The sequence below is a fragment of the Gadus chalcogrammus genome, chromosome 21 (genome assembly GCF_026213295.1).
Source record: "Gadus chalcogrammus isolate NIFS_2021 chromosome 21, NIFS_Gcha_1.0, whole genome shotgun sequence".
Lineage (NCBI taxonomy): Eukaryota > Metazoa > Chordata > Actinopteri > Gadiformes > Gadidae > Gadus > Gadus chalcogrammus.
The window spans coordinates 8,414,448-8,439,974 of record NC_079432.1 but is presented as its reverse complement, the minus strand read 5'-3'; the positions used below and the strand labels follow the sequence as shown (position 1 = coordinate 8,439,974).

Here is a 25,527-nt window from a genome sequence, read left to right as displayed (position 1 = left end):
AGCATATGTTAGGCTATTCACCTACTTTATATATACAATGCACAATTTAACAGTTTTAATCTAATGCATTTTTAGAGCCACTTAATGTACTATTAGATGTTGGATTTGGCGTAGGCCTACATCTTTGTGTGAAATTAATTAATTATTTTTCAATATTCTTTTATTTTTTGTACTGTAATGTTCTTTTTTTTAATTACTTACATTTTTGACAATATTGACAGACCTGTCGACAGACCTGTTGATACATTCAGTAATATGAATATGAATATGAATCTGAATTACGTTTTTTTTTATTACTGTCTCCATCTTAACCAAAGCAGCTTATACCTTGTCCCAATGTCAATGAGAGGCACTGTCTGTTCGTTAGCCTGTATTTAGATCATATTAGGATTGGATATTCTCCTTTTCCACTCTCACAACAGTTGCAGGCTGATTGTAGCCTACTTGAGCAAGATCTTCCTTCTTCCATCATCTTTATCAAAGTGGTCAATTTAATTATACAGAAAAAATGTTCACATAAAACATACTATCTTGACAAATGAAATTACAATTTAAGAACATTAATGTAACATGATTAATGGTCTGATATAAAGTGTTTTTTTTTTAAATACGTGGCTCAACAGGGACGCCTAGCTGGTTGACACGAAAAGTGCATCCCAGGCAAATAAGTAATTCCTCAGTGAAATGTTGCCCAAATGTCAGCACATTTGAATGCAGGATAATAAAACCAGCCCAGTTTGTTTTACATGGTTGCAATGTACATTTAGATATGATACAGTACAATGCGTAAGTAACATTTCAAATCGAATGCAGGTCATACATAACGTTTCGGATGTAGGACTATTCTGCTACATGTAAAATAAAGATATGTCATTATCTCTTGATAAGAAAATAATGACGTCAAGATACGCAACCACGGTGCGGTTTCTAACATAAACAATGACACGAAGTAACTACCTCACTCACTAAATTTACAAACTAACAACTCTGTTAAAATACAAATTCAACGAAATCCGCAATCAAGACTATAGGAACCAAAGCTGTGATCATTTGTTTTTCATAAAATATTTTCATTACAAGGAAGCGTGTGTGACGACTCGTGTCTGAGGCTGACATAATAATGTAATAAACAGGTGATGCCAAGGTAACCGGCTACCCAAACAACGTACAATGTAATCTGACAGAGGGCTGAACACTTCCATTGGCCCAACACCATTCAGGTGAGATATGTCTTTGAAAAAAAAAAAAAAGCGGCAAGGCCTTCGTATCAATGCTTGACTCTCCCTATTTCCCATGATGAGGTTATTATAGGACATTTCCATAAGGTGGACCCGGTGCTTTTAGGACCATCCCCCCCATATAGAAGAGTGGGTGACGTCTGCCGCGGCGTCATTGGCCGATGTACAGCGGTAGGGGCGGGTGTTTCCGGCAATCTCGTGTTGCATAGTGCAGAGTGGGCGTCTTGTCGTCTCTTCTCCCCCCCTCCCCTCGGCACATACATGACTTCACGGCCACACACGAGTGAAGATACCTCAGTTTTCCAGTTGCCGGGCGCCTTCTGCTACCGCCTGAACATGACAGAAAGTTCCAGCAATAAGCTGCTGAATGGAGACGCCTGCCAACGGAGCTCAAAGGACAAGAAATCGGGTAAAAATGGCTTCGTGAAGAACCACTGCCTGTTTCAGCAGCCGCAAAAGTACCGCCGCCCGAGGGAAAAGGTGAGGCCCAGCCATCCTCTGTTGGATATTAAACCGCTAACTAGGGAGGAACAAAGTGTTTTCATCCTCATTTTGTCTGTAGAGATCGATACGTTCACGTCGTTGCCTGCTTGTTTTGACGGTCTGTGGATCGGTGTTAACGGTGTGAATATCGCTATGCCCTGGGGCTCTGAGTCTTCATACATAACAACAGTTACGTTGGGTCGGGGTAGTTAAAACTTATCACAAACTACTGCAAATGAAAGATAAATCTATATTTTTTGTACTTATTTTAGTGTTTTTTGTCATGATCATTGGCTATTCGCTTACATTACTGCCCATACAATTATGGCAGGATTAATTTAAACATATGTAACGGGATAGAGTTCAATCATTCCTCAGTCTGTCAACTTGGAAGCTGACGAGAAGCGTATTTATTTGTTTCCCAGTCCTGTCGTTTCGGTTTCTTAGCTACAGACTACCCAAACTACAGGTGCATAGTTGCTCATTCAGTGTGATTGCAGTGTTGAGGTCTTTGTAACCTTACCCCTTGTTGTTAGTGTGTGTGTGTGTGTGTGTGTGTGTGTGTGTGTGTGTGTGTGTGTGTGTGTGTGTGTGTGTGTGTGTGTGTGTGTGTGTGTGTGTGTGTGTGTGTGTGTGTGTGTGTGTGTGTGTGTGTACGCGTGTACGTGTTTTTGTACGTGTGTGTGTGTGTGACTGCGGAGAGTGTCTCTGTTTACATTGGCACCAGTATGAAGAATACTAGTACCCCGTTGTACAATGTAACTGGAGGAGGCGTCTCTGTCGCCTGGGAGAAGGGGAGGGGGGTTGTTCCCACTTTATTCTCTGGGGAAGAATGTCTTCAGTCTGAGCTGGGTGTGGCCCCCACGGTGAACGGGAATATATGGCAACAGAGTTGGGTTTTGGGTTGGTGTGTGGGGTTGACCCATTCATGCTGCCTTGCATGCTTTTTCCTATGATTGTAGGCCTAGATCTACTGGAACTGTCAACTTGGAAAAATGAATGTTTGTGATCATATTGTGATACCATGATGCTGCGTTTAGCAAAGAGTTTCTGTCAAAAGTGATACAAGTTGAAAACATAAGTTGATCCTAACTTACAAAATTCTGAAATCCGATTGCCTCACAAGAATGTTGAATGTTGTGTGTCATATCAGAACCACTCTTGCGCATTAAGTTGATGTTGTCAAATTCACGATTTGGCAGATTCCATTCTAGATTCCAGTTTGTCAATGTCGGGGAGCTGGGTTTCTGTTGAACTTGATAAATTGTGGTATTGTATAATTGGTTCCATGTTTTCTTTCTGTGGAGCCATTTAGATCCATGAGTCATTCTTCCCGACTATTGTCAGCGAGTTGGAGGCAGGTCTTGAGTTGTAAAGCTGTCATTTCACCTAATGCATGTCTAGGGCGTGGTGGTGAATCCTATTATATACAGGGAAAGATACTGTGCTATCGATAATATAATACATGCCCCCATCAGTGGATATTGTCATTGTTGAAATGTATTTTCAAAACACACAGAATATCCTGGCGATGTTATTCCTAATTTGAAATTCTTGATCAGTGATCTTCAAAAGAAATCTCGCTTATCTTATGTACAGACACATTCCAGTTCTTGTTCAAAACGTATTATAAAATGCTGACCTTATTTTATTTTGTTTAATAGACACTGAGAAGTTGAAATGAAAGAATAGTGTGTGTGTGTGTGTGTGTGTGTGTGTGTGTGTGTGTGTGTGTGTGTGTGTGTGTGTGTGTGTGTGTGTGTGTGTGTGTGTGTGTGTGTGTGTGTGTGTGTGTGTGTGTGTGTGTGTGCGTGATACAGGTTAAGGCACACTGAAACACTAGATGCTTGGCAACTTGTTTTATGAGAGGAACCAAGTGTATCTACTTCGTATCTCCTCAGCATATCACCTACAAGTACAGATCCATCAAGGATGTATGGCTTGTAAATCCATCAAGGTGGAATGAAGACTTCCTGTTATGGACTTACAGCTCGCAAAATGTATACGGGCATATAGACGGGCTTGTGCAAAACACAGCTTTTACAACTGCGCAATAATAGTCTGTATAATCCGTTCCCATCGTAGAGGCTCACTTTGTTGTTGTTTTCTTACCTCCAATAAAAAAGCCTGGCACCTTTAGATATGGCAGGCCCGTATCTATAGCAGCTTCCAGGATTCTTCCGGTATTTCCCTCTGGTTCGTGGAGATATCTCCCCTTGCATACTACCCTGCTTTAGTTTAACACGCCGTTATTGAATCATTTTGGACTATTTTATTGAAAAGGAGTGTCAAAATTCCTTGAAAAAACTTCAGTTAAAGGGAGAGGCCTCTAGATCAGAGGTAAATATTTGGATCATTACTTACAGTACACATTGGAATTTTCTGTTGAAAGACAGTGTTTATCCATGCAGCTTAAATGCCTGATGTGAAATGAAGTACACTGGAAATTTGGTGGATGGTTTGCACAGTTGGGCTGAATTTTAATCTCCGGCACACATTGCTTTTTGTTCCTGCTTCCTAATCCAAGAGCCCTTTATCAGAGTTGTCCCCAACAGAAATGTGCTGTACATTGAGTGTACTGTATACCAGCCAATAGTTCCTCTTTATGACATGCATTACTGAACTTACACACAACTCTTTAACATACATATTCACGTAACGCTTCTTTGCTTCCTCGCTCTTTTAAGAATCTGTTACACGCCACACCACACCACACCACAAACACGACAATGCCTGTGGTGTCCCCTCTCCCAGTCGGGCCTGCTTGCATGATGCAGCCTTTGTAAGGTCAGTCTTGGCAACAGTTGCCACACACTTTCGTTTACTGAACACAACTTCAGTGCCAGCGCTGTCTTCCTATAGCCGGGTTTGTCTAAAGCCTTGCGATGTTTCCGTTATTTTTCCAGCAAGTGTTTGTGCTTGGGAGTGAAAGTGCCTTTGTGCTCAGGGCAGGCAAGGTTTTTTGTTTTTTTTTAAACTAGTGTTGGTACACAAAACACTAGGCAGGCCCGTTCTGTTTGTTCCCGGTGTTGGTCTTGAACGCACTCGTATGGAAAGGCAGTAACCTGCCCGACCAGCATTAAACACACACACGCACGCACTCGACGAGTTGAGGGAGCACTGTTCTCCTCTTTGCCTTCCCTGAGATATTTGCCAGAAAGCATGGGACTTGTCACATGCTATGGGGTTGCTGAGCCGTGAGGCAGCGGAGCTGTATAACAACAGACCTCATTTGATTAGCGTAGAATCAGGAGGAGAGCTCACAGTCTTGCTGTGGTTTGTTTGGTTGCTAAGCCCCAGATATATTTTTAAGTTGGAGACCAGGTGTGATGGGCCTACGTGTCAGAATCACACCACTCTCCTGACTATGCTCTAAATTTGCTCATGGGAACCTATAACAGTAATGCTGGTTCGTAAACGTAATTCAGCCCTCCCTGACCTCATGACGGCTGTATCGCCACCAAGCGAGCGGGCATGGCTCTTGTCTCCAATTACAAAAATATAAAGTATATTGTGTATTGTGCCTTGTAACCAGCTTCTAAAACAATAAAAGCAGCAATTTAACCGACGCCCTATACAGCAGCATGTAGTGTATTGTGGCTTTGTGTGGAGTTCTTTCCCTCATTGCCTTCATTCCTAATTAGTAACAAGGAGTTACAGGACCTTCTGTCCTTAGTCACGTATAAAACGTGGTCAGAGGCGCTGTGGTGGGTTTTAATAAGTTAACTGATTGCAAGGACTGATAAGCCATGAGGCCCTAAAGGGGGAAACCAGAGGCTGCTGTGAGGATGGCCCAAGGCACACAGACGCTATTGTTGTCTTAAGAGACCTCTGCCTTGCGTTGACAGGGTTTTTCTGATCTCCCCCGCTTTGTTTTTGTTTAAGTAATCCGATACACCTAGGAGGGTTAATGAACGACCTCTCCGCAGGCAGCCATTGATTTATATATAATTAGTGTGTGTAGCCCATTACTTACTTCTGCCCTGGGGTATTTCAGGTGAAATATCTCGTTTTATTTGAATGAAATTGTGCTTTACCTATATTGAGCTTTAACTCGAGCGCTGACTGATGGGGAGTGGGTGCGCGGATATCGGGGAATGCAAACAAAAAGTAAAATTTTGAGGACGTTGAATTGAGTTTTTCCTCTTTCCCTGTGCTCCCCCAGAACCACAATGTGGTGCGGAACCCCAGCCTGTACAACAAGCCCTTCGTTGAATCCTATGAGGAGACCCCCCTGCTGGTGGCCGTGCTCACCTACATGGGCTATGGCATCCTCACCATCTTCGGATACCTGCGCGACTTCATGCGCCACTGGAACATCGAGAAGTGCAGCGTGGCGCGCGAGAGAGACGAGCAGAAGGTACGGTCGCTCTAGAGATCGTCTGTGGTCAGGGTGTTGTGTTGTAGACTTCCAGTAGAATAAAGATACTGGGTTCGATAGCCCATGTCTGCAGTGCAACCATTAGGCACCCTTCAGCAGTGTCCCTTCAGCAGTATACTTGGCAAAAAATAGCAAAATCAACGCGTCTGCTTTATGACTTTGTATTTTTTATCCATGCATTAATCTAGAAACATTATAAAATGTGTCTGATGACTCATTGCGTTGTAGTATTTGTAGGTTAGGCAAATTTGCAATGTTGATCCCTAGATCCTTTTGATTTCTGAGTATAATCTTCAAAACCTCAATGGTAATAGATGCACTTAAACCGTCAGATGACGAGAGAAGCGAGAGACCTCAAACTAACCGCGGCTTAGACCATCTGATCATGCAGACAACATCAGGGCGAATGCCGGGAGAAAAACATCCCTCAAGAGTCGTGTTCCGCGTTGTTCGGAGATATCGTACCCTCCCCTTATGGGAGATCAGCACACTGCTGTGGAACCTTGCGTGTCCTCAGAGATAAGCCGTATCTTTTGTGTGGCCTCGTATCAGTCTCACGCAGTGTTTCCAATGTATTGTTATGGTATGCATCCCCTATTGTTATTGTTATCGTACATTCTCTTGCTTATCTCCCACCTCTCTCTCTTCCTCCGGCCCGCTGTGTGGTCTCGTAGGACTTCGTTCCCCTGTACCAGGACTTTGAGAACTTCTACACGAGGAACCTGTACACGCGGATCCGGGACAACTGGAACCGGCCCCTCTGCGGCGTCCCCGGGTCCAAGATGGACATTGTGGAGCAGGTCTCCCACGACTACAACAGGACCTTCCAGTGAGTGTCTCGGCCCCGGTGTGCGCCTGCCGCTGCCTTGTGCAAAGAGAACTGCCCGGTTGCATGTAGGCCAAGAGTGTGTGCATATTTGCATATTTGGACGAGTGTGTGTTAGTGTGTGTATTTATGTGTGGCTTGGGTATGATATGCTTGTTGTATGAGCTTTTCATGCGCATGTTTGTGTGTGTGTGTACCGGTATCTAGGCTTACATGTGACTATGTGTGTCTATACATATGTGTAGAAGTTCATTTATGTGTCATTGATGTGCGCACACTTGTACTATGGTTCGATCCCACCTTGTGTGTCAACACACTTGACAAGCTTTCCCTATGTTGTCCATGTCATCTGTCGTCATGCTTCCTCTAATGGGCGTGCGCGGATGACTCTGTGTGTGCGGGACGAGTGTAGTTTGCATATCTGGTCACTATCTCAACTTTATGGTCGTGTTCAGGGATGTTGACCCCTGGTACTGGTGAGCATAATGAAATGTCTCCGTGAAGGCCATCTGACAACTCGTAACCACATCTCTATCTGCTCTTATGAGTGTGTGTCATGTGGTTTTTTGTCTTTTGAAGTATATGTTTTATTATTCAGACTGACCGGCCAAATGTGCCTTGCCCAAACCAAATCTGTTCTCTGTTTACTTCTTCAATTATTTAATTGGATTGGTTTGAAAATGTCTCTTTAATGTGGGTGTGTGTGTGAGTCAACCTCAGGTGTGTCCTTGGGCCTCGGTGAAGTTTAACCAGCCAGAGCAATGCATCGATTTAAATGGCTGACCTGTTAGTGATAACATTATGTTAATGGTGACAACAACATGGCAGCAGTGTTATTAAACTAGATGTTTTTTTAATTCAGAATACGGACTATCAAAGGTCAAAATGAATTGGATGTACTTTTTATAATTCCAAACATATAAATTACCTTTATAACCCTATATTTGTTTCATATGAGTATTAAATAAGTAATAACATATTTGTTTAGTAGGACTAAGACATGTTTTCAAAACAAGCGAGAATTGATAAACGCATACATTAAAGGACGACACTTTAGTGTGTTTATGTTCTTTTTCCGCTCTCTCTCTCCCTCTCCCACCCAGGAACACGGGTAAGATCATGAGGGACGTGATCAACATGGGCTCCTACAACTACCTGGGCTTTGCTGAGAACGTGGGCCAGTGTGCTGACGCAGCCATCCAAGTGACTGAAAAGTACGGATCCGGGGTCTGCGGCACCCGCTGTGAGATGGGTAAGGGAGATGGAGAAGCAACACACACACAACACACCCACACAAAGACACACACACACACACAATTTCTTGCGCGTTATTTAATCTGAATGGATGTTAACGTTTTTGGCTTTCATAGACTTTGAGGTTGAGCATTATAAATTGGATATACAGGTTTTCGATCCCCGTCACTAACATCCAATAAGTGTTTATAGGACACTTTAGTGTGCCATGAAGTAAGCCTTAAGCCACTCTTATTTTGAAAAAGCAGCTTCCGCCTCTTATCTCCAAACGATAAGCGCTGTGAAATACGCTGGCTTTGAAAGTAGCTGAAAATGAGCGACTTCGAGCTCCTCACGCGTAATCTAATCGTCTAAATGACAATAATACCGATCCATCTTTTGTTTTACTTTCGCAAATCAAAACCAAACATGTGTGAATCCTATTGACGCACTGAAGAAAGGAACAGAGTTCCTCCTCCAAGAGTTTTGGTGCTGATGGACAACATCGGAGTTCCTCAGATCGTTACAAAAAATAAGAATAAAGAATCGCAACTTTACTAAGTGCTGTACTAAGCCCTATCTCGACATCAGTGAACTCATGCTTATGGCCGATGAGAAAGGGCTTTTAAAAGTTATTCACTTTAGTCTGACGTGCTTCCATGCACTAACAGGCAGGTTAATTAGCACAGAGCAAAACACAAGGGGGATGGGGTTTGATCCTCCGGGGAGGAGTGATTGGATAGCGGCAAATTAATATGTTTCGCCAGCTGGGTCCGTTGCAGGGGAGAGGAAAGGTGTGGTATTATTGGTTGAAAGTTAAGCCGGCCCCCTTTTCCATAAATTCAAAAATACAAAACAAAAATGTGTGTCATTTCGTTAGGATCCAAAAAGGCAAAATAAACCAGATATGTTTTCCTTTGTTTTTCGCTATTCAATGTTGAACAGGTTAAAGAAATGACGGTGGAAGTGGGCTCAACGGTGAAGCATTTTCATGGGGTGTCTTTGAAGAGGAAATGTGTCATTGTGTCACCAAATGCCACATAGATGGTGTTCCTGGCAGCGCACAGGAGCTGTACCCAGTGACTAAGTGTTGCGGCGCGCGGCTAGCTGAACTATTGTCCCCGCTGTCCTCCTCACAGGGAACCTGGATATCCATCAGGAGATGGAGGAACTGGTGGCCCGGTTCCTGGGCGTGGAGTCTGCGCTGACCTTTGGCATGGGCTTCGCCACCAATTCCATGAACATTCCTGCACTTGCTGGAAAGGTACGGAAAAGGTTCCTTCCTCTTGGCTGCGTGGCATTTTTGTCCTTGTATTGCATTTCTTTCGGCCTGGGTCGCTATCTGAGAATATTCCCTCACGGTTGCTACTGTGAGGGTAAAATCAATGTTACTTTATGTTTATCAATGTAGATGACCATTATCGAACAACAATTGACAATTTAACGTAAATATTTTTCTTTCTCTTTGGTTTTGTCTCTTTGTCTTTTTCTTGACAATCCTGTTGAGTCAATGTCATACAAAACCATTAGCTCACGTCCTGTGGCACTAACAGAAAAACAGCCAAAAACATGTTTGTTTTTGAGATACACCTCCAGTCCTACAGAGTTCAGGCTGTTCCAAAACACCAACACTTCCCACTCGCTGTTCTGAAAACACTGAGGTGTGTGTGTGTGTGTGTGTGTGTGTGTGTGTGTGTGTGTGTGTGTGTGTGTGTGTGTGTGTGTGTGTGTGTGTGTGTGTGTGTGTGTGTGTGTGGGAAGTGACTTTCCCCAGCTACTCTGCATCAACCATGACCCCTGCTGCTTCCTCTTTCTCCCCGTATCAGTGTTTAAACAGGAAGTAGAGAGTTTGAGGGAGAGATGGAGAGAAATGCATTTAGAGAAAGACATGGGGAGATATAATAGATGGAAACAGAGAGAGAGGATAAATTGTGGCAAACAGAGGGGTAAAGAGAGAGACATGGAGAGAATCCTGGAGCGAGAGACACCAAGAAGGGAAAGTGAGAGACGTATAGAAAGGGAGGGTTAGAGAATCATCCGGAGAGGGGGTGAGAAAGACAATGAGGGAGAGATATAGAGTGGGAGAGATGGTGTGAGAGAAAGAGACATGAGAGAGAGAGAGAGAGAGAGAGAGAGAGAGAGAGAGAGAGAGAGAGAGAGAGAGAGAGAGAGAGAGAGAGAGAGAGAGAGAGAGAGAGAGAGAGAGAGAGAGAGAGGGAAATAGAGAGAGTGAGAGAGGGGGAAATGGAGGGAGAGAAACAGAGTCAGAGACACACACAGAGTCAAAGAATCAGAGACCCACAGTCTTAGAGAAAGATAGACAAACACACACACATAGTAATAGAGAGAGAGCCCCCGTCCGTCCGTCCGTCCGTCGTCCTAAAGAGAGGGAGACATGGAGGGACTACTCAGAACGCTGAGGCAGAACCTGGGACAGGAGGAGGGTTGTTCTCCAGTCCAGGTCAGCTGATAGGGATATACATTCCTCAGTGCGCCTGTCACTTCTCCCCCTGACTCCCTATCTTACTCCACAACATAATAACCGGCTTTGACCCAACCGCCCAGGGCGTCGATACCACAACGGAAAAGGTGTGCGCCGGTGGGAAAAATGTTCAGTGTGAAATATCAGAAGACGGTTACATAAGGTTTCGGTGATTGTGCCTGGGACTCTTTTTTTTTTTTTTTTTCATATTTCAGATAGTAGAGGCCTGTTGGTGGAACTGTTTTATTGTCTTTATTGCCTCTCCAGTCATTCTGACAGGAGACTTGGACTTGTTGTTGGTTTTGACAAGTTTCCACCCGGTGACAGTCGACACAAGCGTGTATGTTTGTCTGTGCGCTGGTTTGAACTTGTATTTGACTGGATCTTTCCCGTGTGAAAAAATCCTGTCTGAAAAGTTATTTTTTACGATTCAATTCTGGCAAGGAGGGAACCTTAGGGCTTGTGTTGTATTCATTCTATTTAAGACATTTTTACTTTATCAGTTTGTGCATATTGCGGTACTACTGTTGGGCGTGCTGGAGAAAAGTTGCTTGATTTAGCTGTGAATTTAAGAGACATGAATGTTGCATTTGAAACACCGAGAGTCTCGGACACCACCGTTACAAGTTAGCCCGTGCAATTTTAGATATCAGTTACAGTTTTAGCTACGAACTGTTAACGTGAAAAACGACAAAGAAATTGTTGAGTGCTTTACAGAAAGGAAATAGGTCTTGTTCAGTCGGTCAGCCTTATCTTTTTGACCCTCATCCCAGTCATTGTGTTCAGATATTCATCTGAATGAGGAAGTGGATTGTGTACTTCATTACGCAAAAGTGGAAAAACCGGACGGCTTAACTCAAATGTCACGGATGATCAAACTATAAATGCAGTTTCCCTTGCGCTTTGTATCAAGGCGCACAATAAAACACATTCACCATCAAGGATCAAATGTAGGGCTGGTCAGTCTAGCCTCTCTTTTGTGTTTCTGCAACGTTCATGCTCCAGACATTCATATGAAATATAGATTAGATCACGAACGATATCTCCTTACGAAACCCCTCGTACCTGCCGTCGTCGGCCGGTCACGAAGGTTTCTCCCATGCACCTTGAGACCCCAAACGTGACGCTGTTGTTCTGCTTGTGTCCTTCCAGGGCTGTCTGATCCTCAGCGACGAGCTGAACCATGCTTCCCTGGTGCTTGGGGCTCGTCTCTCGGGATCCACCATCCGGGTCTTCAAGCACAACAGTGAGTCAGGGGCCCTGAACCGTCTGAAGTAGGGGGCTTTCAACCCAATGCTGCGTACACAACAGCCCAAAGCCCACAGAGGCCGCATTCCAATTCTTAAATCGTAGTCTGACCCCAAAACATTATAATGATCGAAGCACACTATTGGGTCACAAAATAGTAGTCGCTCCAAAGAAAAGGCCCAAGTAAAACAAACAACAACAGAGTGCTATAGGAGACAAGGTCGGTCATTCAAGTTTTATTAGTGAATATCAGTGGCACCGGAGATAGTCTATCTCAACAGGGTGTGTTCTAAATTCAACACGACTGGATAACACAGCAGAGTAATGCGTTTCCCAGGCCCTCACAGACACCATTGTTGACGCATCCCTGACATGTTTGATGAGCTCTGTGAAAGCAAACAGCTCGTCTGAACACCAAGGGTGTGCCGACTGCAAGTGGTTTCACCTGTTGTACCGATTTGAATGCTACCCAAATGGGCTGTTGGGGGGGATGGTGGTGGTGGTGTGTGATGTGTTTGAGGCTCTCAGGGGGGGGGGATGTCCCAGAAAGAACCGCGAGGGCATCGGCTTTCAGAGGCAGAGGGTGACATCTCTTTATAGAGTCACTCGGATGATTTCAATCCATTAATCAAAACTTTATTTATATAGGGGAAAACCCAGCTGAAAAGTGGCGTGTTCGTTTACGAGTGGGCCTTGACTTGAACGCGCTCTTTGAAGGCATTACGGCCGTTAACAGAATCGTGATACGGTGAGAAAGTAATGAAATGATAATAGAAAACCAGCTTTACTTTTGATTCACTGCTTCACTATTCACTAAGAAAAGGAAAGCCAAAAAAAAAATACATTTAAAATAACGTGTTGAGTTCAAACGCAGAACAGGACGAGAACCCGAAAACGATAACAAAACAAACCTCTCAGATGCGACAACAGTAATGACGGAAAGGGCAGTCACTGTCATGATCCTCATGTCAGTCATCTGGATCCTGGCGTGTCGACATCTGGCAAAGGCTTGTCTTAACACCGCTTGTGTGTGTGTGTGTGTGTGTGTGTGTGTGTGTGTGTGTGTGTGTGTGTGTGTGTGTGTGTGTGTGTGTGTGTGTGTGTGTGTGTGTGTGTGTGTGTGTGTGTGTGTGTGTGTGTGTGTGTGTGTGTGTGTGTGTGTGTGTGTGTGTGTGTGTGCGCGCGCGCGTGTTTCTTCAGACATGGTGAGCCTTGAGAAGCTCCTGAGGGATGCCATCGTTCACGGCCAGCCCAGGACACACCGACCCTGGAAGAAGCTCCTCATCGTGGTGGAGGGCATTTACAGGTGCAGCCCCGCCCTCAACACACCCTCAAATAACACACTGATGATCCAAGACAATGAGAAGCATGACTCTGTCTGGTTAGCAAATTTTCCCGGAAAGGGCCCCATAGTGTTACAATGTTAAAGGGAATGACAAACCATAACCTGAAGATTAAGGACCAGGGTTAATATGTTTGGTTTATGGTGATCATTGAACAACAAACCGTAGAATGAACACACACACACACACACACACACACACACACACACACACACACACACACACACACACACACACACACACACACACACACACACACACACACACACACACACACACACACACGGGAATCTTAATAAATGATCTGAAAGAAATTAGAAGATGTGGAAATGAGAAAATATGGGATTATTAGGCCTGAATAATTTTACTTAGATTTTGTAGCCGTCGCTTCTTATTCTGATACTGATCTCTCATAGTCCTCGAAGGCTGCCATCTAGGCATTTCCCTCCCACTGGAATTTGCTGTGTAGCAATAAGCTCTTCGACGCTATCCCAGCAATGTCTCAATAGATTATAATTAATTCCATTGCTCTCCACACGTCCGTGTGCCAGTCCAACACAACGCCCTGAGCTACCTGGCAGGTTATTACCAAGCCAGGACAGGGAATTTAGAAGCGTGAAAGCCACAGCACAAGGGCGTGACTGGTCCTTAATGTAACACACATGCGCACGCACACACACACACACACACCAAGGTGTTTTAAGCCATTGAGCCAATGGCTGCAAGCGGTCAATAGTGCTTCAAGCGGTCAATACACTCGACTGACCCGAGGTTAATGGACTATGAGGTTTTGCGCCAGAAATACACACATCCCCAACCCCTATAAAACCGAGTATACAAAAGCCATTTGCACTTAGCTAGCCCTCCTCTCCACGTCAACCACGGTGCAGAGGTTTTAACAACGGATGTGTTTTGGATTCGCAATAACAAACCCGTTGCCACCATCGACCCTACGGATGCGTCTCGCATTGAAGTGTATCGATGGATGGATCCGCCTACCGCTCAGTACAGCCCACCGGGTAGGCCGGTAGGGGGATCCCTACCGGCCTGTATCCTTCCCCCCCCCCCATCACTTACACCCTGACTCGCTGTCTCCCCCCCCCCCCCCCCCCCCCCCCCCCCCCCCCTTGCGGCTGCAGCATGGAGGGCTCCATTGTGCGACTGCCGGAGGTGATCGCGCTGAAGAAGCGCTACAAGGCCTTCCTGTACCTGGACGAGGCCCACAGCATCGGGGCCCTGGGCCCCAACGGCAAGGGGGTGGTGGACTACTTTGGCCTGGACCCCAACGACGTGGACATCATGATGGGCACGTTCACCAAGAGCTTCGGGGCCGCGGGCGGCTACATCGGCGGCAAGAGGGTGAGTGTGGCTGAGCGGGACGCACCCATCCCCCACACCACACACCCGCCACACACACGCACACACACACGCACGCACGCTTCTGCTTGTGGAAACATGATGACGCAATCCCGGACAGTTGCAGGCTGGGGGGCGTTCTGCGAGATAGTGGTGTGTGAACAGGGAACCGAAACTCTTTAACCCATTTACTCCAAAAACGCCTGCTGAGAACGCCTGCTAAAACCCTATGCTATTCTAGGCAAAAGAAACTTATTTCGTGAGGGTTTTCTGAGAAAATAGTAAGAATTGTCAACGTCTACATAAACCTTAATATCTAAGCCTCTGGAGCACCTAGAAACATGAAATAAGAAGCATTGTAAAGCTAAGAACTTCTGAAAACATGATTAACTTTCACTTCAAGTGAAAGGCAGATGAGGGATGGGGGATGGTGTAACGGCTAGCTGGGGTCCCCCTACCTGCGCCTGAATGATCTGAATGATCCTGAAAGTGAATTCACTGAAAGGAAAAATTCAGATCTGAATTAAGGGCATTAAGGAGCTGAATTTAGGTCAATAAGGAGCAGGTAGAGGGGGGTTCTTCATGACCTTTATCTGAATTCACTAAGTAGGTCACCTCGGATTAAAGCGTCCACTAACTGACTTTCGTCAAATGGATGACATCTATAGACATTCTGTCGTACTAAAAGCACGGAAAACCAAGCAGCACCTGTAACAACACAAAGTAGTCATCCCAACAAAAATGAAACCAATGTAATTTACACAAATAACAGGGCCATCGATGATAAAGCTGAGGTATCGTTAATATGTGGAGCGCTTTGTAAGTAGTGGTTTTATGTAATGCATGGCTGAGTGCTTCCGCCCGTAGTGTAAACCTGGGGGAAGTGTGTCTCACATGATCAGCAGCACTTAGTTGTGACTCGATCACATGCTTGTTTTTTTTTCTCTCCCTTTTCGAATCTTATGCAATGACCTCATGTAGGGGCAAAAAAAAAAGAAGTAAATCCGTGGGACACGTTTTTGCTTCAAGATTCAAGAGGTTAATTTGTATGACTTAATGAAGTTGACAGCTACCCAGGAGCATTATACTCATTTGTATGCCTAACCTGTTTTGGTGTACCGGATACCTCATGCAATTATAGAATAACCCGCACACACCTTCCCAACAACACCATGACTCAAGGTGTGAAGGGACAATGTGATGAGGAAGTGACAGCCGGAGCAGGGGTGTTCCTGGTTGACAACATACCAAAGAAATTCGTAGTGTCCTCGAGTAATCGCATTATTGCACCATCAAATCATCAAAGATGGAGGCACACATGCACATACACATGCACAGACCTAGTGCCAAGTTGTACCTTTAGCCATGCCCCGAATGTTCTGTCTGTATCTGGGAAATCATTTTTACTGCAGTCGCCAATTTGTACAAAATTAATATTCCTGTTTATTCTTCAAACCAGGGCCTTAGTTGACCTCAGTAGCCAACCATTATTTAAGACTATTAACTTAACTACGGTTAACATCTAACGATGGCCTCAAAGCACACGATGACCTCAAAGCACAAACGCGTTGTGTTTTCCCCCTAACTCAAACAATGCCGTCGTGCGTTATCTCCCACCCAGGAGCTGATCCAGTACCTGCGCTGCCACTCCCACAGCGCTGTCTACGCCACCTCCATGCCCCCGCCGGTCGCCCAGCAGATCATCACCTCAATGACCACCATCATGGGGGAGGACGGCACCTCGCTGGGTAGGTGGAGCGCACGCGTGCGTGTGTGTGCGTGCGTGTGTGTGTGAAAGCCAAAGCACGCCCTTGTGCTGTGGCTTTCACGCTTACAGTATAAATGCCCTGTCCTGGCTTGGTAACAACCTGCCAGGTAGGTCAGGGCGTTGTGTTGGGCTGGCACACGGACGGAGAGCAATGTGGAGAGCAATGGAATTAATTATAATCTATTGAGACTTTGCTTGGATAACATCAAAGCGCTTATTGCTTATTGCTTACTGCAAATTCCAGAACTATGAGGACTATGAGAAATGTCAGTATAAGAAGTGAACGCTACAAAATTGAAGAAAAAAAAAAAGGATTTGGGCCTATTGATCCCATATTTTCTCATTTATATATTTTCTAATTTCTTTGAGCTCATTATTAAGGTGTGTGTGTGTGTGTGTGTGTGTGTGTGTGTGTGTGTGTGTGTGTGTGTGTGTGTGTGTGTGTGTGTGTGTGTGTGTGTGTGTGTGTGTGTGTGTGTGTGTGTGTGTGTGTGTGTACTATTATGGTGAACACAATCTGTGTGTGTTAATTTCCTGCACCCACCACATCCGTCATGTGTTGTCTGCCTCAGATTCCTTGGGCAAGATGACTGCGGTAATCACATATTTAGGTCATGAGGACAGCTTTCTAGATTCTGGCCATCTTTTATTTGTTCTCTATGTCTTTGGGTCTTTGATACCCTCTCTAAGTCAAGCCTATAAGATGTAAACTCCATCTTTACACCCACTCTTTGTGAAAGGGAAGGATATTCAAGTGTGGTTAGGGTTTTTTTTGGCTACCATTCCAATGAGTCTGGTTTTGAAATGAACAGGAATCCTAACCCCTACTTGCTTATTCAACAAATGTATCTTGAAACTTGCCCTTTGGACCTAAATGACGAACAAGTCAAATGATCCGTCTGCATTTTGTATTACATCATTGCTGGCTTGACGGTACCTTGAAGCGTCGACCACAAGGGGGCATCCAAGAGCTTTGTGGAGATCGCGTCTCGGCTCCACGTTATGTGACCGCTCATATTGAATGCCTTTGACGTTTTCAGAGAACTCTCGTGATTCGATTTGTTTATTTTAGATTTGGGGTATTAGCTTTACCACCTTTGTACTCGGGCTACTTCTACGTGATAACCATTTTCTGCTTGCTATGGTAATCTCTCATTCCCAGCCAGCTGATACGAGCTGCTATCAAAAGGCCAAAGGCAGTATAGAAAATCAGTAAATAAAGGAGCGGTATTTGGTATGGGTTTCAGCCCAGATATGACTCTCATATCTCATGGACCAGCCCACTTCCATCCGTCTCACACTCTAAATATGAAGATAAAATTTAAACAATGGTTAACATTTAGTTATAATCAATTTGTATATAACTTGCCAAGTGCAAAGGTTTTCCAATTCCAAGCATTGGAGGATCGTTTCTGCAAATTGACAGAAAATAAATAGAAGAATCATCGGCTTAAAAACTGATGGAACACAGAAGTCTGGCTAGGGACCGTGGTGTGTGTGGGTGAGAGGGATTGTGTATATCTTGGGACTTCTGACAGTGAGGTGTGTGGGTGAGGGGGACTGTGTATATCTTGCGTAGCACAGCTGTTTACAAAGGGGCACCATGCCGAAGACCTGCGATCAAACGGGCCCCCTGTGATCTCGCTCTCCCTCTCTCCCCTCTCTCTCCCCCCTCCATAGCCTCTATAGATGCTGCTCTAGATCAGCTGTTTTGGTCTCTTTGTAGATTTCTATCGATCAGATACATCTATCTGCGTCGAGATGCCTCCATTGTGCATCAATCGGAAGTGTTGCATCACCGCAGTGTTGCAGTCCTCCTGTCACCTGAAACCGGTTTCAGACTACTTTAATTTTGAGACATTGTAAATGCACAGTCTGACTCCAGGCGGACGAACCGGTTCTCAAGGTGTCAAATCAAATGACACAAGACATCGGATCCATTACACGGTCGTTTCTGAGAAGAATGAACCGAAACCACTTTTGTATGTTCGCCTGTCCCCCCCCCCCCCCCCCCCCCCCCCTTTCCCGTCAACCCTCCGGCTCCCCTTCCATCGTAAATACTAAATTAACTGCATTTTCTATAGTGCTTTTTTCCTAAGCCCTTTACAATATTGCCTGAATTCACCCATTCCCACACCGACGGCGGAGTCAACCATGCAAGGTGACAGCCAGCCAGCAGTTACGGATAGGTGCCTTGCTCAGGGACACCTCGACACTCAGCTGGAAGCTGCCGGGGATCGAACTAGCAACCTTGCGGTTACCGGCCATCCCACTCTACCTGCTGAGCTACTGCCGCTCACCGTGGCCCGTTGTCCCCTCCACGTGGCCCGTTGTCCCCTCCACCGTGGCCCGTTGTCCCCTCTACAGTGGCCCGTTGTCCCCTCCACCGTGGCCCGTTGTCCCCTCTACCGTGGCCCATTGTCCCCTCCTACGCGGCCCGTTGTCCCCTCCACCGTGGCCCGTTGTCCCCTCTACCACGGCCCGTTGTCCCCTCCTACGCGGCCCGTTGTCCCCTCCACCGTGGCCCGTTGTCCCCTCCACGTGGCCCGTTGTCCCCTCCACCGTGGCCCGTTGTCCCCTCCACCGTGGCCCGTTGTCCCCTCCACCGCGGCCCGTTGTCCCCTCCACCGCGGCCCGTTGTCCCCTCCACCGCGGCCCGTTGTCCCCTCCTACACGGCCCGTTGTCCCCTCCACGTGGCCCGTTGTCCCCTCTACCGTGGCCCGTTGTCCCCTCTACCGTGGCCCGTTGTCCCCTCCACGTGGCCCGTTGTCCCCTCTACCGTGGCCCGTTGTCCCCTCCTACGCGGCCCGTTGTCCCCTCCTACGCGGCCCGTTGTCCCCTCCACCGTGGCCCCTTGTCCCCTCCACCATGGCCCGTTGTCCCCTCCACCGTGGCCCGTTGTCCCCTCCACCGTGGCCCGTTGTCCCCTCCACCGCGGCCCGTTGTCCCCTCCACCGCGGCCCGTTCTCCCCTCCACCGCGGCCCGTTCTCCCCTCCACCGCGGCCCCTTCTCCCCCAGACGGCTCTCTGACCTTGGGCTGCGTGCACCGGGACACTCGGCAGGCCCTCCCCTCTTGGAAGAGGAACAGTGACGTGTGGCGTGACTTCTGATTGGTTGCAGCCGCGCTGTTTTGAGCGCTCTCTCGCCTTTTGAAGTCGCAGACGCCGACGCATTCCGAGTCCAAAAGAGAAGGGGGGGGGGGGGGGCGGGGGGGGGAGATTAAGCTCCCTGCTTGCGTGTTGTTGTTTTTCGAAGTTTCAGTTTGTTTGTTAAAGCAACAAGATGGTCGCCTTCTGTTGTTGGAAGCTTTTATTAGTGTATGAGTTACAGGTGTGGACGTCATAACAAGCTAAGCGTTCTTCAGTGGAAAAGGCGGATAACAGATGCTAATATGCTACAACAGTACAAAGGGAAACCACTATGTCCCCCCCCCCCCCCCCCCCTCTCCATGTAATCACTCAGATCAGAGAGGAGCCCCGGGGAAATAAATCACGATAAATATCATGTCCAACGTTGTTGCGTCTCCCAACACTTTGAAGCCTGAGGATCGGGCCAGTCATCAGCGTGCCGTACCAGACGCTTGTTTGCTTGGATAAGATGCTATCTACCAGAGCCTTTTTCCAGTTTAGCAATGGGCACGGTGTAACCACAAATCACAGGAAGTGATTTTTGTGTGTTTTGATCGCCCCGAGTCTGACAACTAAACCAAATAAACCCACAATTTTGGGTAAAGAAATTCCCTTTTATCTGTTTTATCGAATTACGACTCTCTCTATTTTGTGTCACAGAATTTGTATAATTCACCTCAACATGTTGGATCAATTCTAATCTCTGTGGAAGGAAAAGCCCTCTTTTATCATTACCTATAGGCTCATGTATAATTTCAGTTTCAGCGTTGTACGGGCTAGCAGACTTAAAAACCGACAACATTCAGTCCATCGTGACTCACCTGTCCGTCTGTCTTCTCCCTCAGGCGCTGACCGGTTGAGGCAGCTGTCGGAGAACACCACTTACTTCCGCAGGAAACTGCGAGAGATGGGCTTCATCATCTACGGCAACGACGACTCCCCGGTGGTTCCCATGATGTTGTACATGCCCGCAAAGATAGGGTAAGACCGCTTCCTCTAACCCCTTAATCCCTAAGCCCTTACACTCCACCAGCCCGCAAAGATGGGGTCCGTCTTCTAACCTCTGACCCCTTACTCTCTACCAGTTAACAAAGATGGGTTCAGACCCCTACCTTCTGCCCCCAACACTATTCCCATACCCAAACCCTAACCCCCTAAACATGACTATCAACCCTAACCCTCGGAAGAGACCACTTCCTCTAACCTTAACACTCAACACCTTAACCCCTTAACCCCTCCTGACCCTCGTTGCCTGAGCAACAACCCCTAACCCTCACCCCTCATAAACACAAAGTCTGCCAGGATTTGGTAGGACCGCTTCTCTGTGTAAGGTCAGGCAATTCTTAGTATAACCGTTAATCCCACTTGCAGTCTAAAAGGGCTTTACAGGCCGGAAAACCCTGATTAACAATGAAGAAACCTTGAACCCAACGCGGGGGTTCATACTGGGGAAGCAGAGGAGTGCAATGGGCGCCGTCATGGACACGCATAATAGCAGCATTACAGGCAAACTGTCAAATTAAACTGAAATAGCAAACGAGTGTCCAGACCTGCCGGCGTCTCACCGTGGTTGTGAACAAGGTTGTTGTTGTTGTTATTTAATCCATGTGTTCCATGTCTGGAGCACTGTTGTCACTGTCTCAGTCGATATCCTAAATGTTATCTGTATATGTGTAAGCAGCTTACTCTTTTTAACTGCAACCAAATCTATCTCCGGGTACAAATAAAGTTCCCGTACCTTACTTCACCTTATTGTTGTTGTTGTTGTTGTTGTTGTTTACAGGGCGTTCGGCCGGGAGATGCTGAAGAGGAACATCGGCACGGTGGTGGTGGGCTTCCCCGCCACGCCCATCATCGAGTCACGGGCGCGCTTCTGCGTGTCGGCCTCCCACACCCGAGAGACGCTGGACGTGGTACGAGGGGTCCGGGGGGGGGGGTCTCTGGTCCACTGGTCAGACTGCTGAGTGTGTGTGTGTGTGTGTGTGTGTGTGTGTGTGTGTGTGTGTGTGTGTGTGTGTGTGTGTGTGTGTGTGTGTGTGTGTGTGTGTGTGTGTGTGTGTGTGTGCAAAAAAATGTGAAAACTGGAAACGTCTATGGTGAGACTCGTGGGTCACATTGACTCGATGCTGCCTGGCACGCGTTTAAGGGAAAGCCGCGAGATCACACGGCCGCCGTTGACAGTGGGAGCTGATTGTAATCCGGGGTGACGCTGACAGAGGGGGGTGCTTTGGCCCTGGAGGGGCCATGTGTTTGGGCCGGCGCTCGCCTCGGCAGCACCCGTAGATCTGGGGCTTCACCATCAGTCAAGTTTGTCAGATCTCCGCGAGTGTGTGTGTGTGTGTGTGAGTGAGTGAGTGTGTCTGTGTGTGTATAGTAGCGCCAACACGTGCACATTCCCATCTGTGTCGGTTTGGGTCTGTCAGCGCTGGCCACTAAACGCAGCTGATGTTACGATCATGAACCCCCCCCACACACACACACACCCAAGTTGGAAGGCCAGGCGCACCCGGCGTTCATCACCATTTATCCGGCTGACAAAGGGCTCGTGCGTCTCTTCAAAGGCCCTCCATCCATCGCGCCACGGGGCCTGAGTCAACACCGCTTTTTAATACGCCATTCACAAGGGGAATCGGCGCCCCTTAACTGTGTGTGTGTGTGTGTGTGTGTGTGTGTGTGTGTGTGTGTGTGTGTGTGTGTGTGTGTGTGTGTGTGTGTGTGTGTGTGTGTGTGTGTGTGTGTGTGTGCATGTGTCTAAAGGAGAGGGGGGGTCAGCAGAGGAGGTTAAATTGGTTCCAGGTGCTCCGCTGTGTTCTAGGAGTGCAGGATCTTTCATGTTTTAAGGGCCGATGAGTCCTGAGTTAATTTGTCCAGGGGTGGACATGCAAGTGTAGTACCGTCCTCCTCCTTCACTTTGATTGGTCAATGATCAAATACTGGCTGTCCAATGGGATGAACGTTAATAATGTTATAATCTCCCCGCCCTCCACCTCAATGTCTGTCTATCTCTCTCTCTATCGCTCTCACTACGTGTGTGTGTGTGTGTGTGTGTGTGTGTGTGTGTGTGTGTGTGTGTGTGTGTGTGTGTGTGTGTGTGTGTGTGTGTGTGTGTGTGTGTGTGTGTGTGTGAGTGAAAACTAACGTTAACATAACGGGTGTTTGGTTTTCCTCCAACATAAAAGTCGACTGCTGACCGGGTTGTTGTTGTGTGGTCTTCCCTACAGGCTCTGAAAGCCATTGGCGAGGTGGGCGACCTCCTCCAGCTCAAGTACTCCCGGCACCAGCCCACCGTGACCCCCGGCCTGGGCTGGATGTCGGAGGAGAGCTACCTGCAGGACTGAGCCCCCCCTCCAGTCTCTACTCCGCCCCTCTCTCTCAGTTCCATTCCCAGGCGACTCTTCTTCCCCTTTAAAAACACACTGGCAACCTCGACCCCCCCCCCCCCAGCCCCCTGGTCCTGCTTACTCAAACCTGGCGGGGGATGGGGGATGTCACCAGTGCTGCAGTGGTGCACTCTGGGAGATCTGTTTTCACCAGATATGGGGGGAGGGGGGGTTCACTTCCAGTCCTTCGCAACCCTAATGCATTGTTACACAATGCGTTTTCACTCGCTAAAGTCTTAACTTATTGTGACTGCATTCACCTCACCCTTACCTAAATTGAAACACATATATATGTATAAATATATATATATTTAAATATCTTTAGATTTTTCTTCACACAGAATTATTAACTTGTGCAATAGCAGCAATCCAACCACACGGGTTACTTGTTTCCCCTTCTTCCTGTGACTCCAACAGCGTTTGAGGAGGCAAAAGAGAGTAAACCGCTACCTGTCTTGCGTAACAACTGGTTGACTAAAGAAAATACATATACTAACCGGAAATAGGATTTTAAAAGAGGTTGCGATGCAAACGCAAGTAAAGGAAAGAGAAAAGAATATATTTGTAAATATTATTTATCCTGGTCTGTGAAGATGGGACTACAGCATGGTGGAGCCCATCAGATGCTTCTATGCAGGAAGCAGAAAGTGCAAACATGTCCTCAGTCTCTTATTTATGTTGGTATTTTTGCTTTTTTCTCTTTAAACACTTTTACTTGAATACGCAAAAAAAAATCCCCTAACCAAAGGATATAATTGTATAGATAGATTTTGTATTTTTCTTTTTAAAAATGTCAAATCAAACCATTCTGAAAGGGGGCAAAAAGTTTTAAAGGAAGAGGCTGCCGGAAGAGCATTCTCTTTTCATTTTTAAACTCGGTTGTCGTTTCATGACGCGCCACAATATTCACTGTGGACACCTGCACTCGAAAACTTGAGCTTTCTTCAACCTTTCTATATGCGAATGATGCCACACAGAAACTCAGACACACACAGACAGACACACACACATACACAGACACACAGAAAGACACGCACGCACACGCACACACACACACACACAGAGAAACACGCCTTTTGCAGACGCATCATTCTCCTCACTCAAGTGCTTTTCAGGGGGAAACACGCTTACCAAGCCACACCCCCCCCCACTCCCCCTTGCGATAACCACGCACTGCTGAACCACCATCTGTATGTATGACGACGAGGCGTCCCTGCTTCTCCGAAGTGCAGACGTGCTATTTATTTATTTTGGCCCTGTGTTGTATTTTTGATTTGGTTAATTTCTTTCCCAGCTGCCCCTGGTTTATCAAAGTGTAATCTTATCTGTTTGGTTGTTATCAGAACGGCAGCTTGAAATGCGTCACCCTGTGTTGATGCCTCATGTCTTTGTCTTTTGTACCCGACTACTCACAACGTTTGACTTCAGTGCGAGAACTACTGACAAGCATGGCAGATGCACATATGATGTAGGCGCTGAAGGTGGCTTTCGGCGTTGTTGGACGTGCTTTTGGAAAATGTTATGTTTATTTTGCACCCTTCACTGTTTATCGTCTGTTTTATTGTCTGTTTATCGTCTGATCTGATTGGATGACATTCCAGATCCACCTGGTTCGAGGGTTTTGAATGTCGTTGTTATTCATCGATCTACTACTTCCGACTGTCTGTCTGCGCTAGCTAGCGTCGTAGGTTTGCCGCTACGATGTGGAGCATGGTGGGATGGCAGAACACTTAAAGCTTTCCATGTTCCCTCATGTTGTTTGCAGCTTTACGTTGTTGTTGTTTCTGTTATTGTCGTTGCAAGTTGAAGTTCACCTCATTGTTGTCAGTAAGTGAAGCGGCTGTTGGGGTCTATCTGGTCATTCCTTTATACATGTTGATTAATCTTAACACAAAGTATCAAGCTACCTTTTTTTTATGATTCTGGCATTTTAGCGCCATGGGACTATTTGGTCACTTTTTAAACTGTAAATTCGATTTTCCATTGTGTTGCCTTTCTGCATTCATTCCAAAATGATGGTTTGACATTTGTTTGTTTGTCTTTGTCCCAAACGGCTTGAATAACAGTTGAGCAATGATTTAATAATAAAAAAATATATAGAACAAACACAACGTATCCTAGAATATTCTCTTCTCTGTCCTTGGATTTGCTCTGAAATCACAACTTGATTCAGTTTCCTTTCCGAATACCAGCTCTTCCTGGTTGTCTTCCTGTGAAGGCACAATGTGATTGCAACATGAACATTTTGTCCAGTGGTAGGCTAGTGTCTTCTGGCTTAGAACAGGTCACAAAGACTGACCAATAGGAGGCTGCCGGTGTGGAACTCTTTGATGTTCTTTGCTGTTGCTCAACCCACCAACAAATAAACCCGTGGACTGACCTTCATTACCCATTGGAAGCTCTATCAGTAACTCTTGCCCTTGAGAAGTTTGTTGTGTTGGGATTTTAAGATAAAGCACGAAAAGGCTGTTTTGAAGCAATGATGTTTGTTGAACATGCTTTTGGAAACGGTGCTGCAAAGATTAAATCAGTTTATTTGTATTGGTGTATCTGGTCTCTACTTTTTTTGTACGGTTATAGACTAACTGTTCTCACACACACACACACACACACACACACACACACACACACACACACACTAACGATTATAGAGAGATGG

At 46.3% G+C, this 25,527-nt stretch overlaps 1 protein-coding gene across 1 annotated transcript; it reads left to right on the top strand.

Moving 5' to 3' along the window:
* Positions 1-1,481: 1,481 nt before the first annotated feature.
* On the top strand, positions 1,482-25,436 carry sptlc2b (serine palmitoyltransferase, long chain base subunit 2b). The gene is made up of 12 exons (XM_056580808.1): positions 1,482-1,718; positions 5,887-6,081; positions 6,777-6,931; positions 8,032-8,180; positions 9,301-9,425; positions 11,796-11,889; positions 13,092-13,197; positions 14,374-14,593; positions 16,212-16,338; positions 20,334-20,469; positions 21,272-21,401; positions 22,710-25,436. Exons 1-12 carry the CDS (start codon positions 1,500-1,502, stop codon positions 22,824-22,826), a joined length of 1,773 nt encoding a protein of 590 aa, XP_056436783.1. The 5' UTR covers positions 1,482-1,499; the 3' UTR covers positions 22,827-25,436.
* The last annotated feature ends 91 nt before the right edge of the window (positions 25,437-25,527 follow it).

Bases quoted from the DNA above. Each gene is read 5' to 3' on its own strand.
- sptlc2b (XM_056580808.1), top strand. From the start codon at position 1,500: ATGACTTCACGGCCACACACGAGTGAAGATACCTCAGTTTTCCAGTTG. The intron at 1,719-5,886 runs GTGAGGCCCAGC...GTGCTCCCCCAG, and splicing joins ACCGCCGCCCGAGGGAAAAG to AACCACAATGTGGTGCGGAA. The intron at 14,594-16,211 runs GTGAGTGTGGCT...TCTCCCACCCAG, and splicing joins GCTACATCGGCGGCAAGAGG to GAGCTGATCCAGTACCTGCG.